Source organism: Nesoenas mayeri, assembly GCF_963082525.1.
Source record: "Nesoenas mayeri genome assembly, chromosome: 1".
NCBI classification, from domain to species: Eukaryota; Metazoa; Chordata; class Aves; order Columbiformes; family Columbidae; genus Nesoenas; species Nesoenas mayeri.
Window position 1 is genome coordinate 65,060,743 of NC_137541.1, and position 22,453 is coordinate 65,083,195.

General features: G+C 39.3%; 1 protein-coding gene across 4 annotated transcripts in view; it reads right to left on the minus strand.

Moving 5' to 3' along the window:
- The window catches only part of ADIPOR2 (adiponectin receptor 2), a 48,602-nt gene that overhangs the window by 11,674 nt on the left and 14,475 nt on the right, over positions 1–22,453 (minus strand). For 3 of the 4 annotated variants that reach the window (XM_080363695.1, XM_080363696.1, XM_080363697.1), the window contains one exon: positions 11,209–11,444. In XM_080363695.1, coding sequence (XP_080219821.1) covers positions 11,209–11,376 — 168 coding nt within the window. In that variant the 5' untranslated portion in view covers positions 11,377–11,444. Of the gene's footprint in view, positions 1–11,208; positions 11,445–12,543; positions 12,605–22,453 lie in introns of those variants that run through there. The other variant, XM_080363698.1, reaches the window with a different exon arrangement.

Consider the following 22,453-nt stretch of genomic DNA (forward strand, 5'->3'; position numbering starts at 1 on the left):
ATACGTCCTTCACATTTTACATATGACCTCACATTTGTGCATCCTAGGACAACTTGATTGACTAAATGAATCTTTGCACATAGCCTATGTCCCTTGTACAATCTACTCACCTTCATTTATCATTCCAGTCAACAGCCCCTCTGGGCAAGTCTGGGCAATGATTTCATATTTTACAGCAATGATTGATATAAATATTGATCAGCTCTAGGCAGATCCTAGAGCAGGATAAAACAGTCTTAAATACACTTTCATTGTCTAGAGTATTCCCTTAATTCTATTGAGAAAGGCATCAGGCAACACCAAGATGTAAATAGGTTTAATAGCCTTCTAAAATAGGCACATGTTCTGTTAGACCAGAAAGTGCATTACTAAAAAACAAATTTGGTTTCATTCTGACTCAACAACATTCACTGACATTATTTCCCATATTATCAATTTTACTGGCTTTTTCTATTAATGGATCTATCTTGTTAAGAGTCTCAGTTTTCAACACTATAAATAATTAACTCAAGGTCACAGAAACACAAAATGGTTTGGGTTGGAAGGGACCTTTGAAGATCATCTAGTTCAAGCCCCCTGCCATGGGGGTCTGGATAAGGTGCCCACGATAATCTGCACCATGTTACAAATCAAAGAAATCTTTGGTTTCCAAGAACATGCCTTAACAGAAAAGCAAGGCTGGTGTTTTAGTTCCAATGCACTTGGCACAAGAAGCACTGCTGTGCCTTTTAGCTACCCTAGAATTCCCTCCCCCAGCACCACATCACGACCAGCTGGAATGGGGTGAACAAGTTAGTAATCCTCAATTTATAAAACTGGGTGGACTGAAGGAAAAAAGGTCCCTTATGGAATCAAAGCCTGTATTCATTGCAGTCTGCCCAGTGACTCAAAGCCAAAAAATGTTCATTTCCCCCCCTCCACATACTCTCATTTCTAGAATGATGGGAAGGTTTAAATTTGAACAGACTGTAAAGCTCGAAGAGCACAGCTATTTATGAACTAGTCCCAATCGTTTGCATTTTGGCAATGTGCCTACAAACAAATCATTACTGAGCTTCTTTTAGTGATAAAAAGAATTCATATCATATATACAGTCCAGATTACTGCCAGAAAACTGAATTGATTTTACTATCTCCTTCCTGCCCTCAAACTGCAAAATTAGCATTCAAGGAAAAAAAAAACTGAAGCTCAGCTTCTTAGTCCTTTTCTTGCTAAGGAGGCAAAATGAGGTCTGTTCTGGAACATCTGTCCTCTCTCAACTCCTTCCCATAACATCCCATTAGGAAGAACAGTGAACTGTGCTTCTTGGAAGCTGGAACTCTGTAGTTGGAGCACAACATCAATGCCAGTTTTCATTTGGAAATCTGAAGGAGCCTGTTGACCTTCAGCTCTTCAGACAATAACTGAAGGGAAAAAATACCACTTTTCTGTTCAGAAGGCATATTGTTCTAAGATTTCCACTGTGACAAGTTCCTTTGTATCTTAGGATAATCACAGTCTCTCTTATTTGGCTGATCTTACCAGAAATTCAAGAATACTTCTAGAATACAACAACATAACCAAGAAAAGGCTTCAGGACCCGTTTTCAACTATTTTTAAGTTCTGTCCACAGAATCGCACTTTAAAATGGAGAACAGGTTGGGTAAACATTCCTGCTTGCCTAAGACCATGCAAGAAATGAGAGCCCAGAACAAAACTCAAGACTTCCACTTTCAGTGTAGTATGGTATATCCTGAACCAAGGGCTTCCAGAATAATTTTTGCCTTTGTAACTTCTAGATCATTGGCCAGAAGGATTTTCACTTGGTTAATGTTTCAGATGTTCTCTTAGGTCATCTAATTTACTCAATTTCTTTTAAAAGCCATCTCAAATTTTGACTAAATAATTCTGTGAAGTTTTTAGAGCATTTCAGACTACCTCGAAATCAAAACCCCCATCCACTTATAACAAGCGAACTTGTTGCAATCAGCAGCTGTCATTTTTCAGCTGCACACATGCAGCACTGCATAGAATCAGTCTTTCATACAAATCAGAAATTGTGGCTTCTGTATACTTACACTCCAGATCATCTAGACACTTAATTCTACGGAAATGCCACACAGTACTTCCAGTTTTAATCCCACCCCTTCACAAATTCATAGAGTGTTAAAGCCACCAACAAACATAATACAGATACCTAATGAGACGGAAATCATAGAACAGAAGTACAAATGCATCTCGAGTTGAATAATGGTACCAGAGAATAAACTAAACCTGAAGGACAAGTGACAATGGCTGGAAGAAAGTAGTTTTAATGGTTTACCCATACTCATTTTGTTTTGAGATGTCTTACAGATTCTATTGCAACAATGGTGATAGACAACAAAGCAAAAGGAAGAGGTAGAAATCAGACTTGAATATACCACTTCATACAGAGTTCTAGGCAACACACTTCCTGCGACAGATAACCTTCTAAACAAGAATTTCAGTGTGTGCTTTGGTAGGGATAGAAAATGTTAATGCCAAAAGCAAGACTTAGAGCACCAGAACAAACAAGAGAAAGAAACCTAAGATCCCAATTGCACTGTGGCCATCATTAAGTAAGTTTAACATGAAAATCTCACTCTTTTATAGCACTTGTACAAAATTTTAAAAAAGCTTTACATGTAGTACGAGAATTTGTTGCCTGAATACGGTCCAAAGAAGTCAGACCACACAGCCAAAGACCCTGTTACAGATAAAACTGCAATAAAACCTGCTCTAGTAAATGCAATATGCTTCCCTTGTCTACTACAACAGCTTGTCCTTCTCACATAGACTAACAGTTTTTATACTTTCACTCTCAAATCTGTTAACAGATACACTGTTTATGAATGCCCTTACTATGGAAAAGCCTGTCAGAAGTCAAGTCACAATGGTAGAAAAAGATGCCAGAAACCCTTTTCCCACTTTCGAGAAAGCTGTATTCTCTGGACTTCAAGCAATAAAAGTGTAGTATCTTGAGGTCTGTGGTTTCTCGATGTCAGTTTACAGATTTCTAGAAAGATTGAGGGTTTACACAGGACTACTACTTGCACAGGCGACAAGCAAGCTCTTGTTCATCACTTCAGACTGCAATTTTGCTAGAAAGCATCATTAATCTGTGTTCAGTACAGTGCATAAACTGAAACATAAGTCAGACTTGAATGAAGCCACCTACAAAGCTTACTCTGCCAAAAGTGGTCCTCTCCTTCCTCACTCCCATCTTCCTTTACACTGCTTTTGGCACTCATCTGATCCTTGGGCTGATTAGCTGATCCAATACTAATCAGGCAGAAATCAGTCACGTTTTTGCTAGGCAAGCTTCCTATTAGATATTACAGTTGGTTCAGAAAAATAAGGGATTTGAGGAGCTCAAGCTAGCGCAAGAGAAACAAAGAGAGCATCAGCTCCCATTTTACTGAGAACCACTACAGAATACTTTCTGTGGACCATGTTCAAGGCCACGTTTCTTTTCAACATGTTTCAGTTGGATGTCAAATGATCTCCAGTCCTATTTTTGTAGCATTCATCAGTTAGAAAGGAGCCTAAAAACCTAGCTAGCCATGGATTAAGGAAATTAAAACTAACGATCACTTCAGTAGGCTGCTGTATTCCCACAACTTCCAGCAGCTTTCAGGACTGCAATTCCAAAAATGTGACAGTTTTCATTGGTTGCATGTATGGTATTTGATGCAGAATCAGAAGTGCATGTTAACCAGTAACACTAGTAACTGCAATACAAGTCTCCTAAACCCCATAAAGGGCTAAACTCTTCAGTTGTAGGGTTCCTTTTTGGACAGTCACCACTCAGTTACTTGAGGGCCTGACTGTGCACATACCTATGCAGTATTAAGCTCTGGAACTGATGAAGTCTCATGTCTCAAAGCTCAACTGTTTGTGATGCCAATTCACCATCATGTCATCACCAGTGCCCTAAAGCTGCTATCACAGGAATTTCCAAAGTGTGATGCAGTCTGAATCTGTTCTGATGTTCTTGCTTCCTTCAGCTACTGATAGATGCTCCCCCAGATGCTGTCCCCAGACAGAACTCTGCCTCGGTATGAACACATCATTGTAACGCAGGCAAGATAATTCAGAAAAAGCAAAGCCTTGATTAACACTGAACTGTGGGATATAATAAGACTCAGTACTTACACGCAATTCTCTTCTTAGAACACAAGCTAGAAAACATATGTTGCTGCATTTACAATAGCACTGTTATCCCCCATATTAAACCGAAGTCACAAAGTCTAGACATTAACTTGGAGTTCTTGCTCTTGTTTATCTTGATCTCATCAGATGAATGATTAATAGTGTTTAACATGACATTCAAGTCATTTAATGTTTCTTGGGGCAGCATGCCAGTTTCAGTAACTCAAGAGTATTCAGCATAATGGCCAAGATATGTTCAAAGCTATAATATAAAAATGCTATTTTTATAATCACAGTCCCATAACATCCTTTTCAGCTGGCCAGACTGCTTTTTTCCAGCAAATCCTCTGTGCCTATTTTGTCAACTGACCTTTTATCAACTGACCTTTTATCAACAGGTCTTTTGTAAGAGGAAAGCATTGATAGGTGGTGCCACACCATGCCATTTCTCCTAAAAGCCTGCTGCACATATTTCAGAATTTCATCAGCTTGTGTTCTTCGGATTGTAATTAATTAACTGGAAAAGCACAGCACCTTAAAAATTTCCGTGACTTCCCCTAACTTCTGCACATACCAAGTTACTTTAAAATAACAGCTTTGTCATTTAGAGTTTACATTCTCTCTTAATCTGACAGGCTTGTAAACATAGGCACACCACAGTTTCCAAAAGGCTAACTACATTCACTCTCTAAGCAGGGTGTGCGAAGCTGTTTTTGCTGTCACAGGACCAAAAAAAGTCTTGCAATAGCACTGTGCCAAAGACCCTTTCAGTCTATTGGTCAAAATGTTAAGTACTTGAAGGTTCCTGGAGTTTAGTAATTTTCCTTTGTAGGTCACCTTCTTATAAAAGCTACACTCCATTTAATATAGCACTTGGAAACAGTTTTATACAACCAGTCATGGGTGACTGCTTGCTGGCACTCATTAAAAACAAGCACTAACTTTAAACACTCGTTCAGCAAACAGTCCTAGGACAAAGTCACATTTTGGTTTCAGCAACCTTGCTAATATACCCTTATTAGACACAGCTCCCTCATTAAATATCTTCAGATGAAAAAGGTTTGTCGAATCTCTAAGCAGTAGCAACTACTGCTTTTCTGTCAATGCCCAGTACTTGACAAGTACCAAAGACCTCAATGGCCACATGTGCTCAGCTCATCCATACACTTTGGTGAAAAGCCTATAGAAATGGCTTCTACTACCAAAAGATTCTCATGTGCCATTTTCTGCTTTACTGCTGTTGTTAATTCTGACAGCAGAAAAAGAAAACAAGCATGCTGGGCTTATGGAAAACAAATGCTCTGTTAAAAAAATAAACAGAGACCGAAAGTGTACTGCTGAACGTAATGTAAGATCAGAGTCAATAAATTTAAAACAGAGGAAGATGGAAGTTAACACACCAGAACAACATTTTATTCTCTTGTATCACTGTGAAAGGCTGTCATGTCTCCCATTGCTGCCCAAGTCAGGGAGATATGATCTCCAGGAGAACAAAGGCAAAAACCATGGAATCTAACCCTTGCCCAGGGAAACAGTTGTGCCAGTGAATCACAAACAAAACCGCTCCCTCCCTCTCCCAGTTTCAACACACAGCACAGCAAGCAATGGTTACAAAACCAGCTGGCAGGCAGCAAACTCAGCAGAGTGCCAACACTTCCTCTCTCAAAGAGCTCAGGCTCTCCAGACTAAAAGGAGACAGTTGAACCCAGCTGCAACTCTACAAGACATAACCTATTAAAGCTTTCTTGTTAATTCACAGGAGAGTTTTCTGAGAGCCAGGGCACACACAAGAGACATGGCCATTTCCCACATGTTACCAGCCTTCTGGGCAGAATACTGTCTAGGTCACAGTTCCTGTCTTTTCTGCAGACATTCAACCTCTAAAAGCCTGTTAATAAACTAGGCACATCAACTGCCCATGAAAGATGCATCAGCATCCAACCAACTGAAGCCTGTGGAGCCTGGAAACCATCTCCATAGACATTATCACATGTCTTCATACTATTTAAGTGGGCATACTTTGATATATTCTCCTCTGTGTATCCAAAAATGCCTTGCTGTACCAAGAAATTTAAAAAAACGCATATTTGTAGGGAAAGAGGCTAGACTCCAGCACTTGCTTTAGTGAGTAGCAGTCTGAGTAAAATATGCATTACCTCCAGTGCTTAGAACAAGTGAAGGAGAAATTCAGATGGTAACATATTTTGTCCTGAAGTAAAATGCCAATTTGCATACTTTCAAAGAAATAATGTTCTTTTCTAAGAGTTGCAAAATGGAGGAAAGGAAGAGGTGATGAAGAAGTCTACAGAAAAACAAATTTTGAACATCATCTACTTTAAAACAAAAGTAAATATGTTTTGGTGAGACCTCAAATTCTGTTATGCCAGGCCTCTCCCATGACCTCTACAAACAAAACCTATAGTGCAATACAGGAAGAAGGCAAATACAGAAGCAGATGCCAAGTTTTTAATCATAACTCCAAGTAACAGTAGTAAAATGCTAGATTGAAAATAAAGTTAAATGGTTTCAAACAGAGCGAGAAACTTGCAAGGACAAAAATTAAGGCAATCGGAATTCATGAATATCAGCTCCAGAATGACCGTTCTTAAAACTCAAATGTCTGCCTTTGGCCTTTAACACTTCACCTAACTTTTTCTCTCATCATGCACCATAAAGACAAGTTGACAATTCCATGAATCTATATGCACCCTTCTGTAAATACCAAAACTAGTTTTGTAGCCTGTTTTTGCAGATAATACATACACAGTTCTCATAACAGAAAAGGCTTCGAGTAAGTTCTATGATTCAAGTTAAAAGTCTTGAGCCATTTGCTCACCTTCCAATTTTTCTAAAACTTTTCTTTTGTACCTGAAAATCTGTTACACCCTTTTACCTCCCTCCTTCAAGTCACTTTGGTATTTATCCTCTAGAAAGACTTGCAGCTACACATACGTATCATGAAATTTGTCAGAGGTCAAGTTCCACTGGAAGTCAAAACCCATGCTCCCTGAGAGGCAACACGTATGAGTATTTTCCCAAATTTCTTCTGTCCATTCAGATGACTTGAGAGCTACATATCCCTTCTAGACCTTTACTAGAGTTTATCAAATACTTCAGAGCAACAGATCTCCACTTTGTGGGCGCATTTTGGCACCACACAGGATGACTACACAACACAGCTCAACTGCATAAAAGGAACTGTCATTCAGGAACATGAAAGCCTGATGACTGAAATAAAGGCAGAGAAAATGGTTCTTTCATTTGCCTCCTGTCATTGACAGGTTAAAGTATAAAAGAAAAGAGTCAAACACAGGTTTTTAGGGCACTATAAAGAACCCGTTCATCAGACTATAAGAAGCCACATGCATTTGATTGACTGTGTCATCTTAACAAAGCCACAGCAAGAGAGATTTCCTGTGGAACTATCAATGCCTGAATTACAAAGGTGGTTGAGACACAGAAACACTAGAACAGGAGGAAAGTTTATGCCCCAAAGGTTAGGCAATCCAGCATGCTACAAGAGGGGAGCACCTGCTGAAAAATGCCTTATAAGCACATACACAGCATATGCAAACTAGAGAAGGGAAAGAAGTTTAAACTGCTGAAAGTGAATATTTATGCAGCTTGCCTGATCCTCTTCTCAGCACTAAATCCTCAACATGCAGATAAATGGTCACTATCTCTCAAAGTCACAGAAAGCACACCACTCATCTGCCACTACACTAATTGTATGTTTAAACAAGATAGCAAGATGTCTACCTATTCTTCGGAACAGATCCTTAAAAGAGGGGATAAGGCAAGAACAAATATGCACTCTAGGAGAGAACACAGAGACATGGGATAAAATACAGACTGAGAGGTTCAGGTGTAAAAGGATATTGATTTTACATGACCCATCTCTTCTCAAAAGCATCATTATAAGATTAACAGCACAGATTAACAGCACTGGCAGACAGACGCAGCTGCTTTATTATTATTTAGGATAAGCATGCTCAATACAGCTAGTAAATCTTTGCTACATGTATTCAGTGAATGCCACAATTTACAGCAAGTAGGATCTTCAATGGAATCACCCAGGCAGGTTCCTGGTGCCAGGGACAAAGGCCTCATTTAAAAACAAAACAAAACCAAACCAAAACAATAGCATATAATGCAAGTTGTGGGGTAGATGGAAAATAATTCTGAACAATACAATAGTATGCTTCCACACACCTCCTTCGGAAATACCATTAAAATAATTCATCAATAGCAACTACTACTACTTAAGAGTTCAGAATGCTTCCTCCTACAGGTGGAGCAGAAAGTGGGTATGCAAGTAGGCAGAGGAAAAGGAATCTTCTAAAGCAGAGTCTGGGGCAGATTTTATATAAATAAAGGAAGCGCAATTATATAAATAGGCTAACAGGCAATAGGAAAACTAAGCAATGCAATATTATAATATTATCACAGGATAAAATACTGGCTTTTTTTTTTTTTTTTTAAACTAATACCTCAAGTCTTAGGCCCAGTAAATTTTGGGGAAGTATAGTATCTATTAGAATATACCTATATTACAATGTTCAAGCAAGTTAATACAATTAGCTTGTCATAAGCAGAAGCATTTAAAAGCATATTAAATGATTGTGTTTGTTCTACCATCAAGACAGCTCTCATCTACTTTCCTTCTCCAAAATAATAATTCCTTAATCATTATCATCAGCTTAACGTGGTTGCATTTAGCCACTAGAATACTAACAGAGCTGGCACCACTTGGAGTCCTTTTATAAGCCTATGTTTAGCTTGTGTGCCCAAGTACTATTGCCACCTACAGCAGAGCAAATTACTGTTATCTAAACAAGACTCTCTTCAAAACCAGAGGAAAAATCATGCTTTTGAACTAGTAAGTCATTTCTACTGAGGCAGCTGCACATATCCAGAATGTATAGTAGAGCAAAAAAGTGAATCCTAGCTGGCATTTGAGTAACAGCTGTGCTGAGGCTTATACAAGACAGAGGAAGATACATAGCATAATGTTTTTTTCAGATTATTTAGAATACTGCAGTATGCCACATAATAAAGGCCATTTGGGAAGACAATATTGGTACTTTTGACAGCAGAGCATTTTGGGATGCTCCATCTGAAGCATCAATTATTCAGCCTTTTATGAAGAAAAGAAAAAAAAAAAGTAAAGATATCGCAGCAATAAATGTTTAGGCTGAAAAAAGGTCAACCAAGCAGGAGGCCATATAATGCAGAGAAAGTGATGCAGTTTGAGACAGAACAGCAAGGCCCAAATAGCAAAACCAAATTTCTGTGGCAGCTTTTTAAGAGACTGGGAAAAAGAGAAGACAAATACAAGAAAGCTAAATATTTGTAGTGAGCCAAAGTAAAAGAAACACATACTTTTGTCATAAGGATGAAAGCAAACAAACAAGAAAATATTAACACATGCTAAGAATGCCAGAAAAAACAAGCAGAAGAGAGAATAAGAGTACTTTAACCATTTCATTTCCAAAATTATAAAATTAATCACTTTGACTCATCCAAATAATTTCTATTTAGCTAAGCAAAGGTACAGAAAAAATTATAGGTCATAATCAGTCATGGGCTTTTACTTTGGGCTATTCCATCTTCAGGCAACAGGCAAACTAACATTATTCAACCAGGAAAGTCAGAGACAAGAATGAAAATGGCCTTCACAAAAATATGATCCCAAACGCTGTCAGATAAATGTGTGTGCATTCAAAATATCCACTAGTACAACTCAACTTTTCTTGTTTTTGACCTTCGCAAATTCAGCTATTGGCTAACACTTTGCACCTTATATGCGTGCTTTATGACTTCCCACATAACGCAAAAAAAACCCCTACTGTATTTCCTATTACCATGATACTGAGAATGCCCTATAGAAGTTACAGGAGCGTACAACTTCCAGTGCATTGGCTTGGCTTATTAGCCATTAATACCTGTTCTGACTTCTCATTACAAGGAGACTTAAAACTAAATTCCACAAGGGCTCAAACTAATAAAGACAGGTTCTCATGTCAGCTGAACCACAATAGTGGTCCATGCCCACACCCAGAATCTGTGGCAAATGCAATTACACCAACAGCCCAACTCTTCTGCACTGAAGGCTACATTAAGTCTCATCAGCATGTTTTGCTCCTGGCGAAAACCACACAGTTGCTGTAACTGAGTTGATACAGTAAACTCATTAAGCCATGATAAATTTAATAGCGAGCTTAAGATGAACGCCTCTTCCACTCAACTGTGATGATACCCATCTGTATATATCTTGGGAGAAGCATTAATTACAGTTCTGAAACTCTCTAACCAGAAGGTCCTTTTGTCCAATGCTTGGACATTACCTTCATACAACACATAATTAAGCTGTGGAATTCCTTTCCACAGGATGTTGTGACCGTGCAGAACATGCACTGAAAATTCAAAAACATTGCCACTGGCTCAGGAAATCTGTGAGCCACCAATCACTAAAGGCTGGGACAGTGTCCTAAGGAAGTAACGCAACATGCTTCCCAATCCCTGTACTCTTCCTTATGACTCTGCAACTGGCTACTGTTTGAGGTAGGATATTGCACACTATAGAGGTTTGGTCTAATTCAGTATGGTCATTCTTCCAACAGGAATGCTTGCAAACGGATTTTTCTGTTCTAATCTCTAAAACAACAGCAATTAGCCAAGGTTCAGACTACATTCAGCCAGAGTCAACTACTTTTACTTATTATTAATTTGAAATTACAGAACAAAAAGCTTTGGTATGAACATCATCGCAGCACAGAACAAACCATTATGAATCCCATTTCTTTGAGGAGGGAACAAAAACCACAAAGCTGGTAAATTTAAACTTATGCCCCATCTTGTCACCTAAGTTCCCACACATTCAAACGAATATTTCTGGTATCTTCCTGTTTTTATTTTTTTTTTTACAATTATTCAGCAGGCAGAAAGAGGCTGTAGGCTCATGGTTCACATTTCTGGAACTTACCTCAAGCACCAAAGCACTTACATCAAAACTCATTTTCCCAAGCAAAACCAATAGATAATCATATAACTTACATTATCCTGGTCAGAAGACAAGGGTGGCTCCACTAGAAGAAGCCTCTCCTCAGAGCTGTCCTCTTCAAAGGCTGCCTGTGTTGTTGCAGTGTCAGACATGTGTCCTTTTCTGAGTCGTAGACCTGGCTCTGGAGAACCAGCATTATCGAGTTGCGTTAGTTCATTCATGAGATGCTGGGAGCCTTCTCAAATATTCTGCTTTCTCTTGGTTCAGTTTGGCTGATTATGTGTTGGCTCTGAAAGACAAACAGTTTTTATAACTAAACTGAAGTGAAAAATAAGAGTGTAAGAGTTGGCTGGAAGAATAACATGCTTAAAAGCTACCAAACAGCTATGACAACTGCCTTTATATGTGCCCAAACTCCCACAGGATCAATTATATAGACTTCTACACTGATGGACAAAGAATTTACATCTTGTGACCACTAATACTTTCGTATCGTAACACGAGTTAAACTCAACTTTTGAAGACAATAGAAAGTAAGCTCCATAAACAGTAAATTCACAAAAGCATGCTGATGTTTTTATAAATTATTATTTTTATTTTTACAATGTTGCAAACACTGGGCTGATAATACTATTTACAAATAAACTGCTTATCATAGGCACTCTATAATTATCAGCTTTTTGTGGGTATGAAGCTCGTACCCAAGCTCAATCATCTGGGATAGGTTTCATCAAAACTAGGACACCAAGTACTGGTTGGTAGCAACAAGCAAGCAGAGCTCAAACAGCAACTAACTTCAGACAAACTGCAAGGAGGGCACTAGTACACATGGTTATTATGTTTTCCTTGCTTAAATTAACATGTTCACAATTACTGCCAGCGATGGATCTGTGCCTTTACTTGTATAAGGAATTAGACCAGACAAATTTAAACACCATTCTTTCCATCACAGCAATCAGAAACAGATAATTCTCCCCGAAAACCAAAACCCATGCTTTCTACTCAGAAAAGTAACTATATTTTACACATGAAACGCTGCATAAAGGATTTGGGGTAAATTTTACTCAAGATGCTAAAGATTGGGTAGTTTTCTGAAAATGTAAGTAATGACAACCTGTTATATCAGAGCCCTCATCCAAGAGTATTATTTGGTACCTTGTCCTGATTTCAGCCGGGATACTTAATTTTCTTCCTAGTAGCTGGTATAGTGCTGTGTTTTGGATTCAGTATGAGAAGAATGTTGATAACACACTGATGTTTTGGCTGTTGCCAAGCCATGCTTTATCAAGTCAAGGACTTTTCAGCCAAAAGATTGCAGGTGCTCAAGAAGCTGGGAAGGGGCACAGGCAAGACAGCTGATTCAAACTGTCCAAAGGGATATTCCATACCATATGATGTCATCCTCAGTATGTATTGTGGGGGAAGAAGGAGGAAGGCGGGGGATGTTCAGAGTGATGGTGTTTGTCTTCCCAAGTAACCATTATGCACAATGGAGCCCTACTTTCCTGGAGATGGCCGAACACCTGTCTGCCTATGGGAAGCGGTGAATGAATTCCTTGTTTTGCTTTGCTTGTGTGTGCAGCTTTTGGTTTCCCTATTAAACTGTCTTTATCTCAACCCACCAGTTTTCTTCCTTTTATTCTTCTGATTCTCTTGTCTATTTCACAGTGGGGAGTGAATGAATGGCTGCGTGGTACTTTGTTGCTGGCTGGGGTTAAACCACATTGCTTGTACATGACTGTGTGGTGGTCACTTCAATAGCCAGCCAAGAGATACCTGATTGACACTGGTTGCCTTGGGAGGCACAATAGCCAGAGCACTTCGAAATTAGAGTGCCAGAAACCACTGGAATGACTCGGTGCTTAGCTAAGGCTTCAGAATCTCTTTGAATGAGAATATATTCATTTTGTACTAATCACTTGGTGTCATTCTATTACTGTAGCATCTTAAGTACTTGGATGTGACTAACACATAACATTAAGATAACCCATCTAACAACTTTTAACTTGCCAGGATACATAATTAGATTGGAATTTTAGTGCCCAATAAAAGATGCTGAAATTGTCTTAATGTAGGAGGGCAAATTAAAAATGTAAGATGGGGGATTGATATTGGCAGTTGTGTAATAAAATATCACCTTCAAAAAGCCAATAAATAATGTACTCCTGCCTTTCAGGGACTAATCTCATTTACACATGATCACTAAAAGATAATTCTCAGCTCTGACAAATGTGCTACAGATAATTTTGCTGCAGCAGTTTGTAATATTATATCCCCTCAGCTGCCTGGCAGTCCCCAAAGGAGAGAGCTACTAATGAGCAGGTAACAGACTTTGCAGAACCAAACGATACCTCAGTTGTCTGAGTTCAGTATGGCACATTGCCTTAATCACCCAGGAAGGTAAGCTTGCAATATGACAGCAGAGCAGATGGTTTGCCCACCTTCCTGCTAACTCCACCATAGGGTCAGTAACCTCCATCTGAGAATAACCTCTAAAATGGCTGCAGCTGTTTACTTGGTAAACACAAGAGCCACAGGACTATCACCTCATGAGAATTAAGTCAAGGTTTAATCACACAGGAAGCCCAATGAGGAACTTGAACAAGTGGATTTTAAGATCAAGAACAAGTATTTAGAAACCCACAGAACAACTGAAATCGTGACTGGTTTTGTCATATTTCCAGCAGTCAATTCAAAATTCTATTTTTATGCAAGAAACATGAAGACATCGTCACATTGCCATTTGGTAAAACTGATCTAGGGAAGAAGAAAAGTCTATGCAACAAGAACTATAGTTTAAAATGAAACTTACTGGATGTCGTCACTTAAAAGGCAACTTCTAAGAGACTAATTTCAGTACAGTACACTGTACCAATTTAAAGCTATAGCTAAAACCAAACAAATGCAAGAAACCAGAGCAGCTAACAAGGGTTACAAACACACATCTACACACCCCTACCTGATATTCCACACATTTCCAACAGGTAGTTAGCTGAAATAGCCATAGATATTTTCACAGATTGTTCAATCTGCATTAGACATTTAACCAGCAAGTTTTACTAGTTTTTCCTTCCACCAGCTTTTAGCAATAGAATTGCCATTCTGTGCTGCATTACCTGCTATATTGCCTCAGTGCACATCCTTACATCACCTCTGTGACATTGTGGGAGCAATGCTCAAAGAGATATGGTAATAACCATCACAACACGCTTAACCACACTTGGCCAAGATGCTTGCAAAAGGTTCTTCTAAACACAAGAATGCCAAGAGACTTCTTAAATCAGGCCTTGAAGATTTACTTCACTAGCACTTGCTGCCAAGTGATCACTAAGGCTAAAAACAGATGCTTTTCACCTCCAGCAAGTGAGATTTGCATTCAGCATCAGAGTTGAACTTCAGAGCTCTGCACAAACTGAAGTGTTTGTTTCTTGGCATTACAGCAGAATTGTTCAATGAACAAAGATGTTTCCATGTTGCCCTTCACGCAGGATCCTTTTAGTGCTAAGTATGTTTGCCCCTACTGAGCATACAAAGGTAAGCAAGCCAAAAGACAGTCCAAAAGCATTTAAAAATGTACTACAAAAGCCAAAAACGTATGCCTGAATGAGACACGGCATTGCCAGCAGAATAGTACTAACAGCCAAAACTATTTGTTCACATGTGAAAGAAAGCAGCCTGAGATTATGAACAGAGAAGACATAGATGGTCTTTAATTTCTATTATAAAGTTTCTATGATGCCACAGTTCTGTGATGGGTTTGAATGACTAGGATGACCTTTTCCTAAGAAAATAGAAGTATGGTCAGTAGCATCTAGCCAGAAGACGATGGTTGAAACATTGTGAACTAAGAGACTTATTGCCCATTCTGTCTCTAAGACTAGGCAGTTCCTGAAAACAAAAACTGGAAAACTGAAAGCTATAGAACACTTGCGGTCTTGGAAGACACTGTTTTGTGTTTCACTGAGATTGTAAATCTTACATTTAAGTCCCTTCACTTTTTTGCAGCACACAAACTAAAAGCTTTCATTAAAACTAGCTTAGATTTAAAGAGGAAGTTGTGATGTACAACTTTAAATCTACTTAATGATTGCAGATATAATAAGCATAATATCAGCATCTAGATCAATTGGTCAGTTCCTGTTGTGTTTAAAATCAGCGGAGAAAAGCAACTATAGAAAACTTCTAAAGGCTAAATTAGCTTTTAGAAAGGACTTACCGGTTTAATACTACCATAGTTCTAAACACAGCCTATAAACACAAAATGCAGCACTCCATTAGTTGACTTAATATGATGCTGCCACCACACAACCTGTAAAGCCCAAGTGGTCATCACTCCCAACTGGTCACTCCACCCCAGTTCAGAAGTCAACCCCACCGCAAGGAGAGTCAGTGCCTGTTCCAGTCTCTAGACAAATACTTATCGTCTTTCTGAAAACATAATCAGAAGGCAAAAATATTCAGCAGTTCAGCACCATTGTGTAAGTGTCAGAGGAGTCAACATCCACAATTACAGAGCACATATAGGACACTGTCTTGCTCCTTAAGATGACAAGGTAAAAGTATTTACACAAACTTAGGCACCACAGGATGATGCTACTATTCTTTGTAAGATCTTCCTGGATATTCTCCAGGAGAAGCAATACAGCCCTTCTAACCTCCCACAATTCACCTGGCATGACAACTGGTTTTCTACTCAAGCCAGGCAATGCCACGTGGCAGCAAAGCAAAGAAAGCATGCTAAGAGTAGTGTTTGTAGTTAAATTTAAGAGACCTGTAACTCTCTTTTTAGGATGAAACAGAGTCCCAGATGGTCAGACTACCTCCCACTATTCCTAGGCAAAGCAATCTCTCCAGCATCCAGCTATTCCCAGTAGGGCTCTCTGTAAGAAGCACAAGAATGATCCCTTCAAAGCTATTTTGTTCTGTCTGTAGCTGGTATCTAGAAGAATGAAAATGGCATCCCCCTCCGCTCCCCTCTCATTGACCAACAGCCTTTCTGATAGAAACGTTCCTGTTCAGGAAGGCACTGGCATTCACTGTATGCTCTTTCCTTGCTAATCCTCTTCTAAGCATCCCATATACTAGCATAAGCATTGTATACACGCTGGACAAGTCTTCATAAAATTAGCTCATTCTCTCCCATAGAGCTCAGTTATCAAAAGAACAAAAGGCCATAATGAAAATTTCAGGCTACATTGTTTCTCAGAACATTCTTTAATGTTTAATGAAGGGTGTGAGTGCCTGAAAAGCCTTGTAAGAGATACTACCTCAGTCTACAAACTTTGCCTTGCCTGTGTCCATGTACCCTCACTGCTACAAACTGCATTACTAGTTGGCTAACTACGTCCATGCCAGTAAAATGACAAAGCTAATTGAACAGTAAACACCTACCAGTTGAAAATCACTACTGAATCCAAAGTTGATTAGACTAGGCCTTAGTAACAGAAGAGGCACAGTCCACTTCCATAACTATTAGCACAGGTACAAATGGCAAGGTACTTCCAGTACAACCCATGGGCAGATCGCTCATGCTAAGAAGAAAGCTTATATAGATCAATGGAGGGCAATTTTTGCCTACAAAATAGTTGACTCTGGCTACCTTGACCAAAATAAGGTATACGAAACAAAACATAGCTGTCTTGACATTATATTTCTACTATCTTATGGTAGAGAGGTTCTGTCACAAGCAGTCCCTCTCAAATGGTATAATAACACCAACAGTGTTCATTAACATCACACAAAAGCTTGAATTATTCTCAGGTGACAGTGGCATCACCCTATCAGCCATCTGGTTCCCTTATTCCCTAGCACCAGTACTGGTACTCAATTGAGTTCATCAGCAGTGAGCTGTTGGTAAGGTGTTGGGTTTTGTGCTTTGGGTTGGTTGAGGGGAGAGGCAGCTCTTCTTTGACTTTCTGCCTACATGACACCCTGATCCATTTACTGGAGAAATTGGGCAAGCACCAGTGCCAACACAAGGCAGACATCTGCAGTTTGGGTAAGGGAAAGAGGGAGTCAGACAGTAAGCACTGTATCACATGAGTTAAGACAGCTGTTGAGTATCACCCATACATGTGGCCTAGCTAACCCATACTGGGTCACTTTTTAATTATATGGGGTATCCACTGGTTGGCTGATTTTTTTCATTATATGTAAAGCAGAAGAGATAAGAAAACCATACACTTTAAGTAGATTTGTGAATTGCCACTAAGTTGGAAGACCACAAGCTAAAAAGTTAAACAAACAGTAACGCTGAAAGATTCAATAATATAACTTGAAATAAGGGATTTTTACCTTTTTTCAGTAGTTCAGTGATTGAGCTGCCTTTTTGAATGAAAGAGTTAAATATCCACACCAATATTCCAAATATTCTCTAAAACTACTGTCAAAACCAAAGCAAACAAGGGTATGTATGAACAGGGGAAGGAGGAAAATCACAGAAAACCTTGTTTTCTCAAAGTACCCTAAAGGAAGAGTATGAATCAGGCTGTAAAAATTCTTTGGAAGTCATCTTGAACAATGTGGAACAATGAGGAAGTAATCCAGCACCTCTTCTCTTAGATGTAATTTCCCTAGATAAAGAGACATCTACAAAACAAAGATTAGACTCCCGCAGAGGGTCAGTGGCCAAAAAGCTGCCTTTGTAACTTGTAAACTGTCACTGGACACTTCAGCCTCAGCTATTTCACAGCAGGCTGCAGAGGCAAACAATCAAGCACATTCTGATGCATTTGGATCCAAAGAAAGGGAACAAGCCAGCAGCCTGCCTCCATTAACGAAATGCTTCCATTTCAGAGGATCCCATTACATTGTTACAACATTTGTCCAATTTGTACTGCAAATTGAACCTCAGTTTTGTAACTGGGTTAAGTGTTATGTCAGCAGTTGGCCCACCCCCCACGCACAATGTCCGGTTGTTACAGACTGGATGACTGCTGTGAATTAGTTCTACTCTTCAATAAACCAAAACCAACACAATTGTCACAAAACCAGCACAAAACAAGGAACAGAAATTCTTCTCACATCACGTTCCACAAAAATCCACAACCCAGACCTGGAAAAGTTGTTTTTTGTTCATTTTTCAGTAAATGGCTCTGCTTCTCCAAGTGAGAAATGTTCCAATTTCGTGCCCTTTCATGATTTTATTTCTATGGCATGCTACTAGCTCACACCAACTTACTTCACAGTTGCCAACAATAAAAAGATACAGTTGGTTTTTGTTAGTAACACTTTGGATCACAGACTGTCTAAAGTGAAAGACTGAAATTAGACATTACTCTCCTCTTCAGTGAAAATTTAGAATATATCCTTTTAACTACTGCCTTAAAGACATCAGATTCACAGAAGAACTGTTGAGTGAAAAAACAAAAACAAAACAAAAAGACATCAAAAGCACCAAAAAACCAAACACACACACACATTTGTGTGAGAATGTAAATGGCACAAAGATCAAGAGCAGCAAACTAGACAGCAAAACATTCCTCTATCCAGGCAGTCACACCACTCTCCCCCTAGGAAGCATGGGTTTGGATCTCTCTAGAAACTCAAGTGAGACCTTTTATAACTCAAGAAAATGCCCCAAAGGCTGAAGCAACTGTACAAAAAACAAACACTACGACCTCGTTCGTAAAACCAAAGAGGAATACACACATTTTGGCCTGCAAACTTCAAGCAAGAAAGCATTTAAGACAGTTGCCTTCAGTGCTTCTTATGGTGTGCTTGGACACCTCTTTACTTAGATGCTATCACTGTGCAGATTTAAGGGCCGGCTGGTGCCACAAGGGAGCAGCCCCACTCTTCCCTGGGTGAGCAAACAGCCCCACTTCTCATTGCTGCCTGCCCCCCTCAAGGCACTCTGGTGTTTGACACAACCCATTCTCAGGGGCAGTCTAGAGAAATACTAACCTGGGGAGGAGAATGAGATAATTGTCTTCTATCAAACCAGCAAACTGAAGTGGCTCAATACACCCTGTGCTGGTTTGACTGAAAATGGGTTGATTATCTTCGTGCAGTTAGAAAACTTTCATCACTAGCACACTCATTATTTGGACTTAGTTTGAGAACAAGCAGATAACACCCCAGCTCAGAGTTAATGTTTTCAATTGGTCTGGTTTGAGAGCCAAGGACATTCTGAGCACCTTGCTTACAGGTGTGAGGCATGGAGGAAGAGGGGCACAAATGTGGCAGAGCTTGACTGACATCCAGACTGATCAATTAGAGTATTCCATCCCATTAGCATCATGCTCCAGATGAGCGGGGCCTTCCAGTTGCCTCTTCTGTTTTCTCTGTGTTGACTTGCTATCGAGCCGGGACAGGTTCGGTCAGGACATTTAGTCCTTTTGCTATTTTGCAGAAGCCTTTGGGCTTCTCTGCCTTTTTCCTCCCTTTTTCTCTCTCTGGGATCAGCTTTGGGACCAGCTGTGGCAAGCTGGGACTGACTGCTCCGTTGTGGACAGAGTTCATGAGGAATTGCCTTCAGTATCTTTTATTTGTTTTATTTATATTTATATATATATTTACTAGTCATGTATTAGTATTTTGTTATTTTATTAAATTGTGTTATCTCAACCCAAGTTTCTCCCTTCCCTTTTGATTCTCTCCCCTGCTGGGGGGGAGAGGGGGGGTGAGGGAGGAGGTGAGCAAGCAGATGTCATACTGCTAGCTCGGCTTAAACCACAACACACCCTCAGAGAAGCAGTGTGAACAACATGACAGAAAGGGGAGGACCACACACACACACAAGATTTTAATTCTTTATGTATTTTATAGGCAGCATTTTCCTAACCTGTTATGGACTGACAGTTATGTGTTTGCCCCAGCCTCTAATTGTCATGTCTGTACATACCACAGCCTTTATTATGACCTGTTGACCAGCTGCAGACCACACGTGGCACAGCAAACCAGACACCTTACCAGGATTACTGATTTTAATACAGTGGTCAGGATCTCAAAAGCTGGCTGCAGAAAGCTGATCGCTCTTCCCAGTTTTTGAAAGCACTTACTCTAGTTTTACTGATAATCTTGATAAGGTTATTCATGACATTGCAAGCTTGCTCATCAGTGTTTCATTTTGTGGCTGACAGGTTTGGTCTACAAAGCATGTTTACATTCCTATATTTGTGAAAAAGAAGAAGAAAACTCACTCCTTTACTTACACTCAATGGTATTTCTTCAGCTGAAAACAGCATACATTTTCTCCTCAAAAACAATGACTTTGTTTTGCCACAAGTCAGACAACTCTAAAAATTTGCTACTTTTCTGTAGCAAAAACGTTACAAGAACATTGTAGGAATAACCAACATGCACACCCACAGCATCGTATTAGTCTAAGATCAAAAAAGCTGTGCAGCATCTTTTTCAGATTCTTAACCACCAAAACTCAAGCAAAAGAGGCAGAACTACTGTAACTAGACTGCACCTAATTTATGTCAGTCAGAAGCAGACTTAGTCATATGGCTAAAGTTCTATGCAAATAAGATCAGGTAAAGCTACCTATTAATTTCATATCTTAACTTCCTTAATGCAATAGCCAGAGAATAGTTTGTGTTTTAAAATATAATAATTGTTGAGAGTTAAAAAATAATCCGAAGTGAACTTCTAGTGTCCTCTAACATTTAGTGCCACTCTTTTGGATAGACATTTATTTCCTGGTAATATTATCTGAAGTCATCTCAAATTCCGAAACAAGGCCAAGGACACCGATATTGCAATACATCACTGAGGTAATTCAAAAGTAGAAATGTTAAGTTAAAATTTTACTTTCTCCTGTACTATAACTGTGGAGATATATCAAACCACCCAGTCAAATTTTGATACTCTGTGAGATTACAGCTAAAATTCTAAGAAACAAAATTATTATCTGTATCAATGTAAGCCCTTCAAGTAGGGATGTAGTTTAAATTCAAAACATGTCTACAGGACCTAGACCAAGACACTCACATAAAGACTCATCTTGCTGTGGTCTGTTATACCAGCTTGGCATAACACTTTTTGCTAGTATAACTGTGTTCCCCTCAGAGGTTTTTGCTAGTATAGCTGCAGCCTGCAGTCCAATCAGCACAGCTATGTTAGTGTAATTTTAAGTTTGAAACAGTTTAAGATCATAAGCATGCTCCAAGTTCATTTTCAAGTAACCAGGAATCATTTCAGGAATATACACATTAGATGTTTTGCGTGACTTACTATTACTTATTGATGCACTCAGATAGCTGGGTGTGGAAAGGAGGACATGGGGGTGTGTGATCCACACCTCTTCAAACTCCAAAAAAAACCCACCCAAAACCAAAAGAGACCCCCAAATACACACACAAAATGCTGTGAGCTGTGGCAATGACGAGCACTTCATTTCTATATACCTTCAGTTAAAAACATACTGTCCCTACTTTGAAGCACATAGTTGGAATCCACCCTTTGATAACAGAGCTACCCTGCTTGTTTAGTAAAATGAGGACTGGCTCATTGAATGAATGAAACATTGAATGAATGACAGTCAGCACCATTAAAGGAAAATAAAAATTATTTTGTTATGTCAATCTATTTGCAGTAGATAACTCACAACAGAAGATAGTGACAATGGGAGATTAAGCAAAAAATTCCTCAAAGGAAATGGACACAATATTTACACTTATAAAAATACCTTGTTACAAAAGAGAAATAAAACTCTAATTTCACACAAAACAGAAGAAGCTGGAGTCAGACATCCAGTTTGCCTTTATGATGCATAGAATACAGCATTTACTATAGCTATAAAATTCATGAACAAAAACACTACTATATGAAGCACTTATACTAAGTAATGATGACTATATAACACAATAAACTGTTACTGACTACCCTCAGAACTACACAGGTCACCACAAGGCAAAGGAAGGAAAAGAGCAGATGCCTCCAGCATCCTTTACTTGGTCCTGCTCGGAAGCCTCGAATCAGAGGAGGGTTTGCAGCACTCTTCCTGGACTTGTGAGTGATAGGCAGCAATTTAAGATCATCCAATGGGAGAAATCATAACCATGCAGCCCTGTAACACAGCACTACCAGTGCTAGCAGTAGACCATCTCTGTACTGGGCCACAAGGCAAGACTGAGCATTGCCAGGCTTGCTCTCTCTGATCTCTTCTTGACCTGCCTTTTACTTGGTTTAGCTGTAACAGCAGCTTTTCTAATTGACTAGATGTCTATGTCTAATTTATTTTACTTCTGTTTACCTTGGTGTGATATAACCTCCAGTTATCCTCTAGGGAAAGAGGTATTTACAATGATGTCAGGAAATACGGACCTAATGTAACAGCAGAGGCCCTGA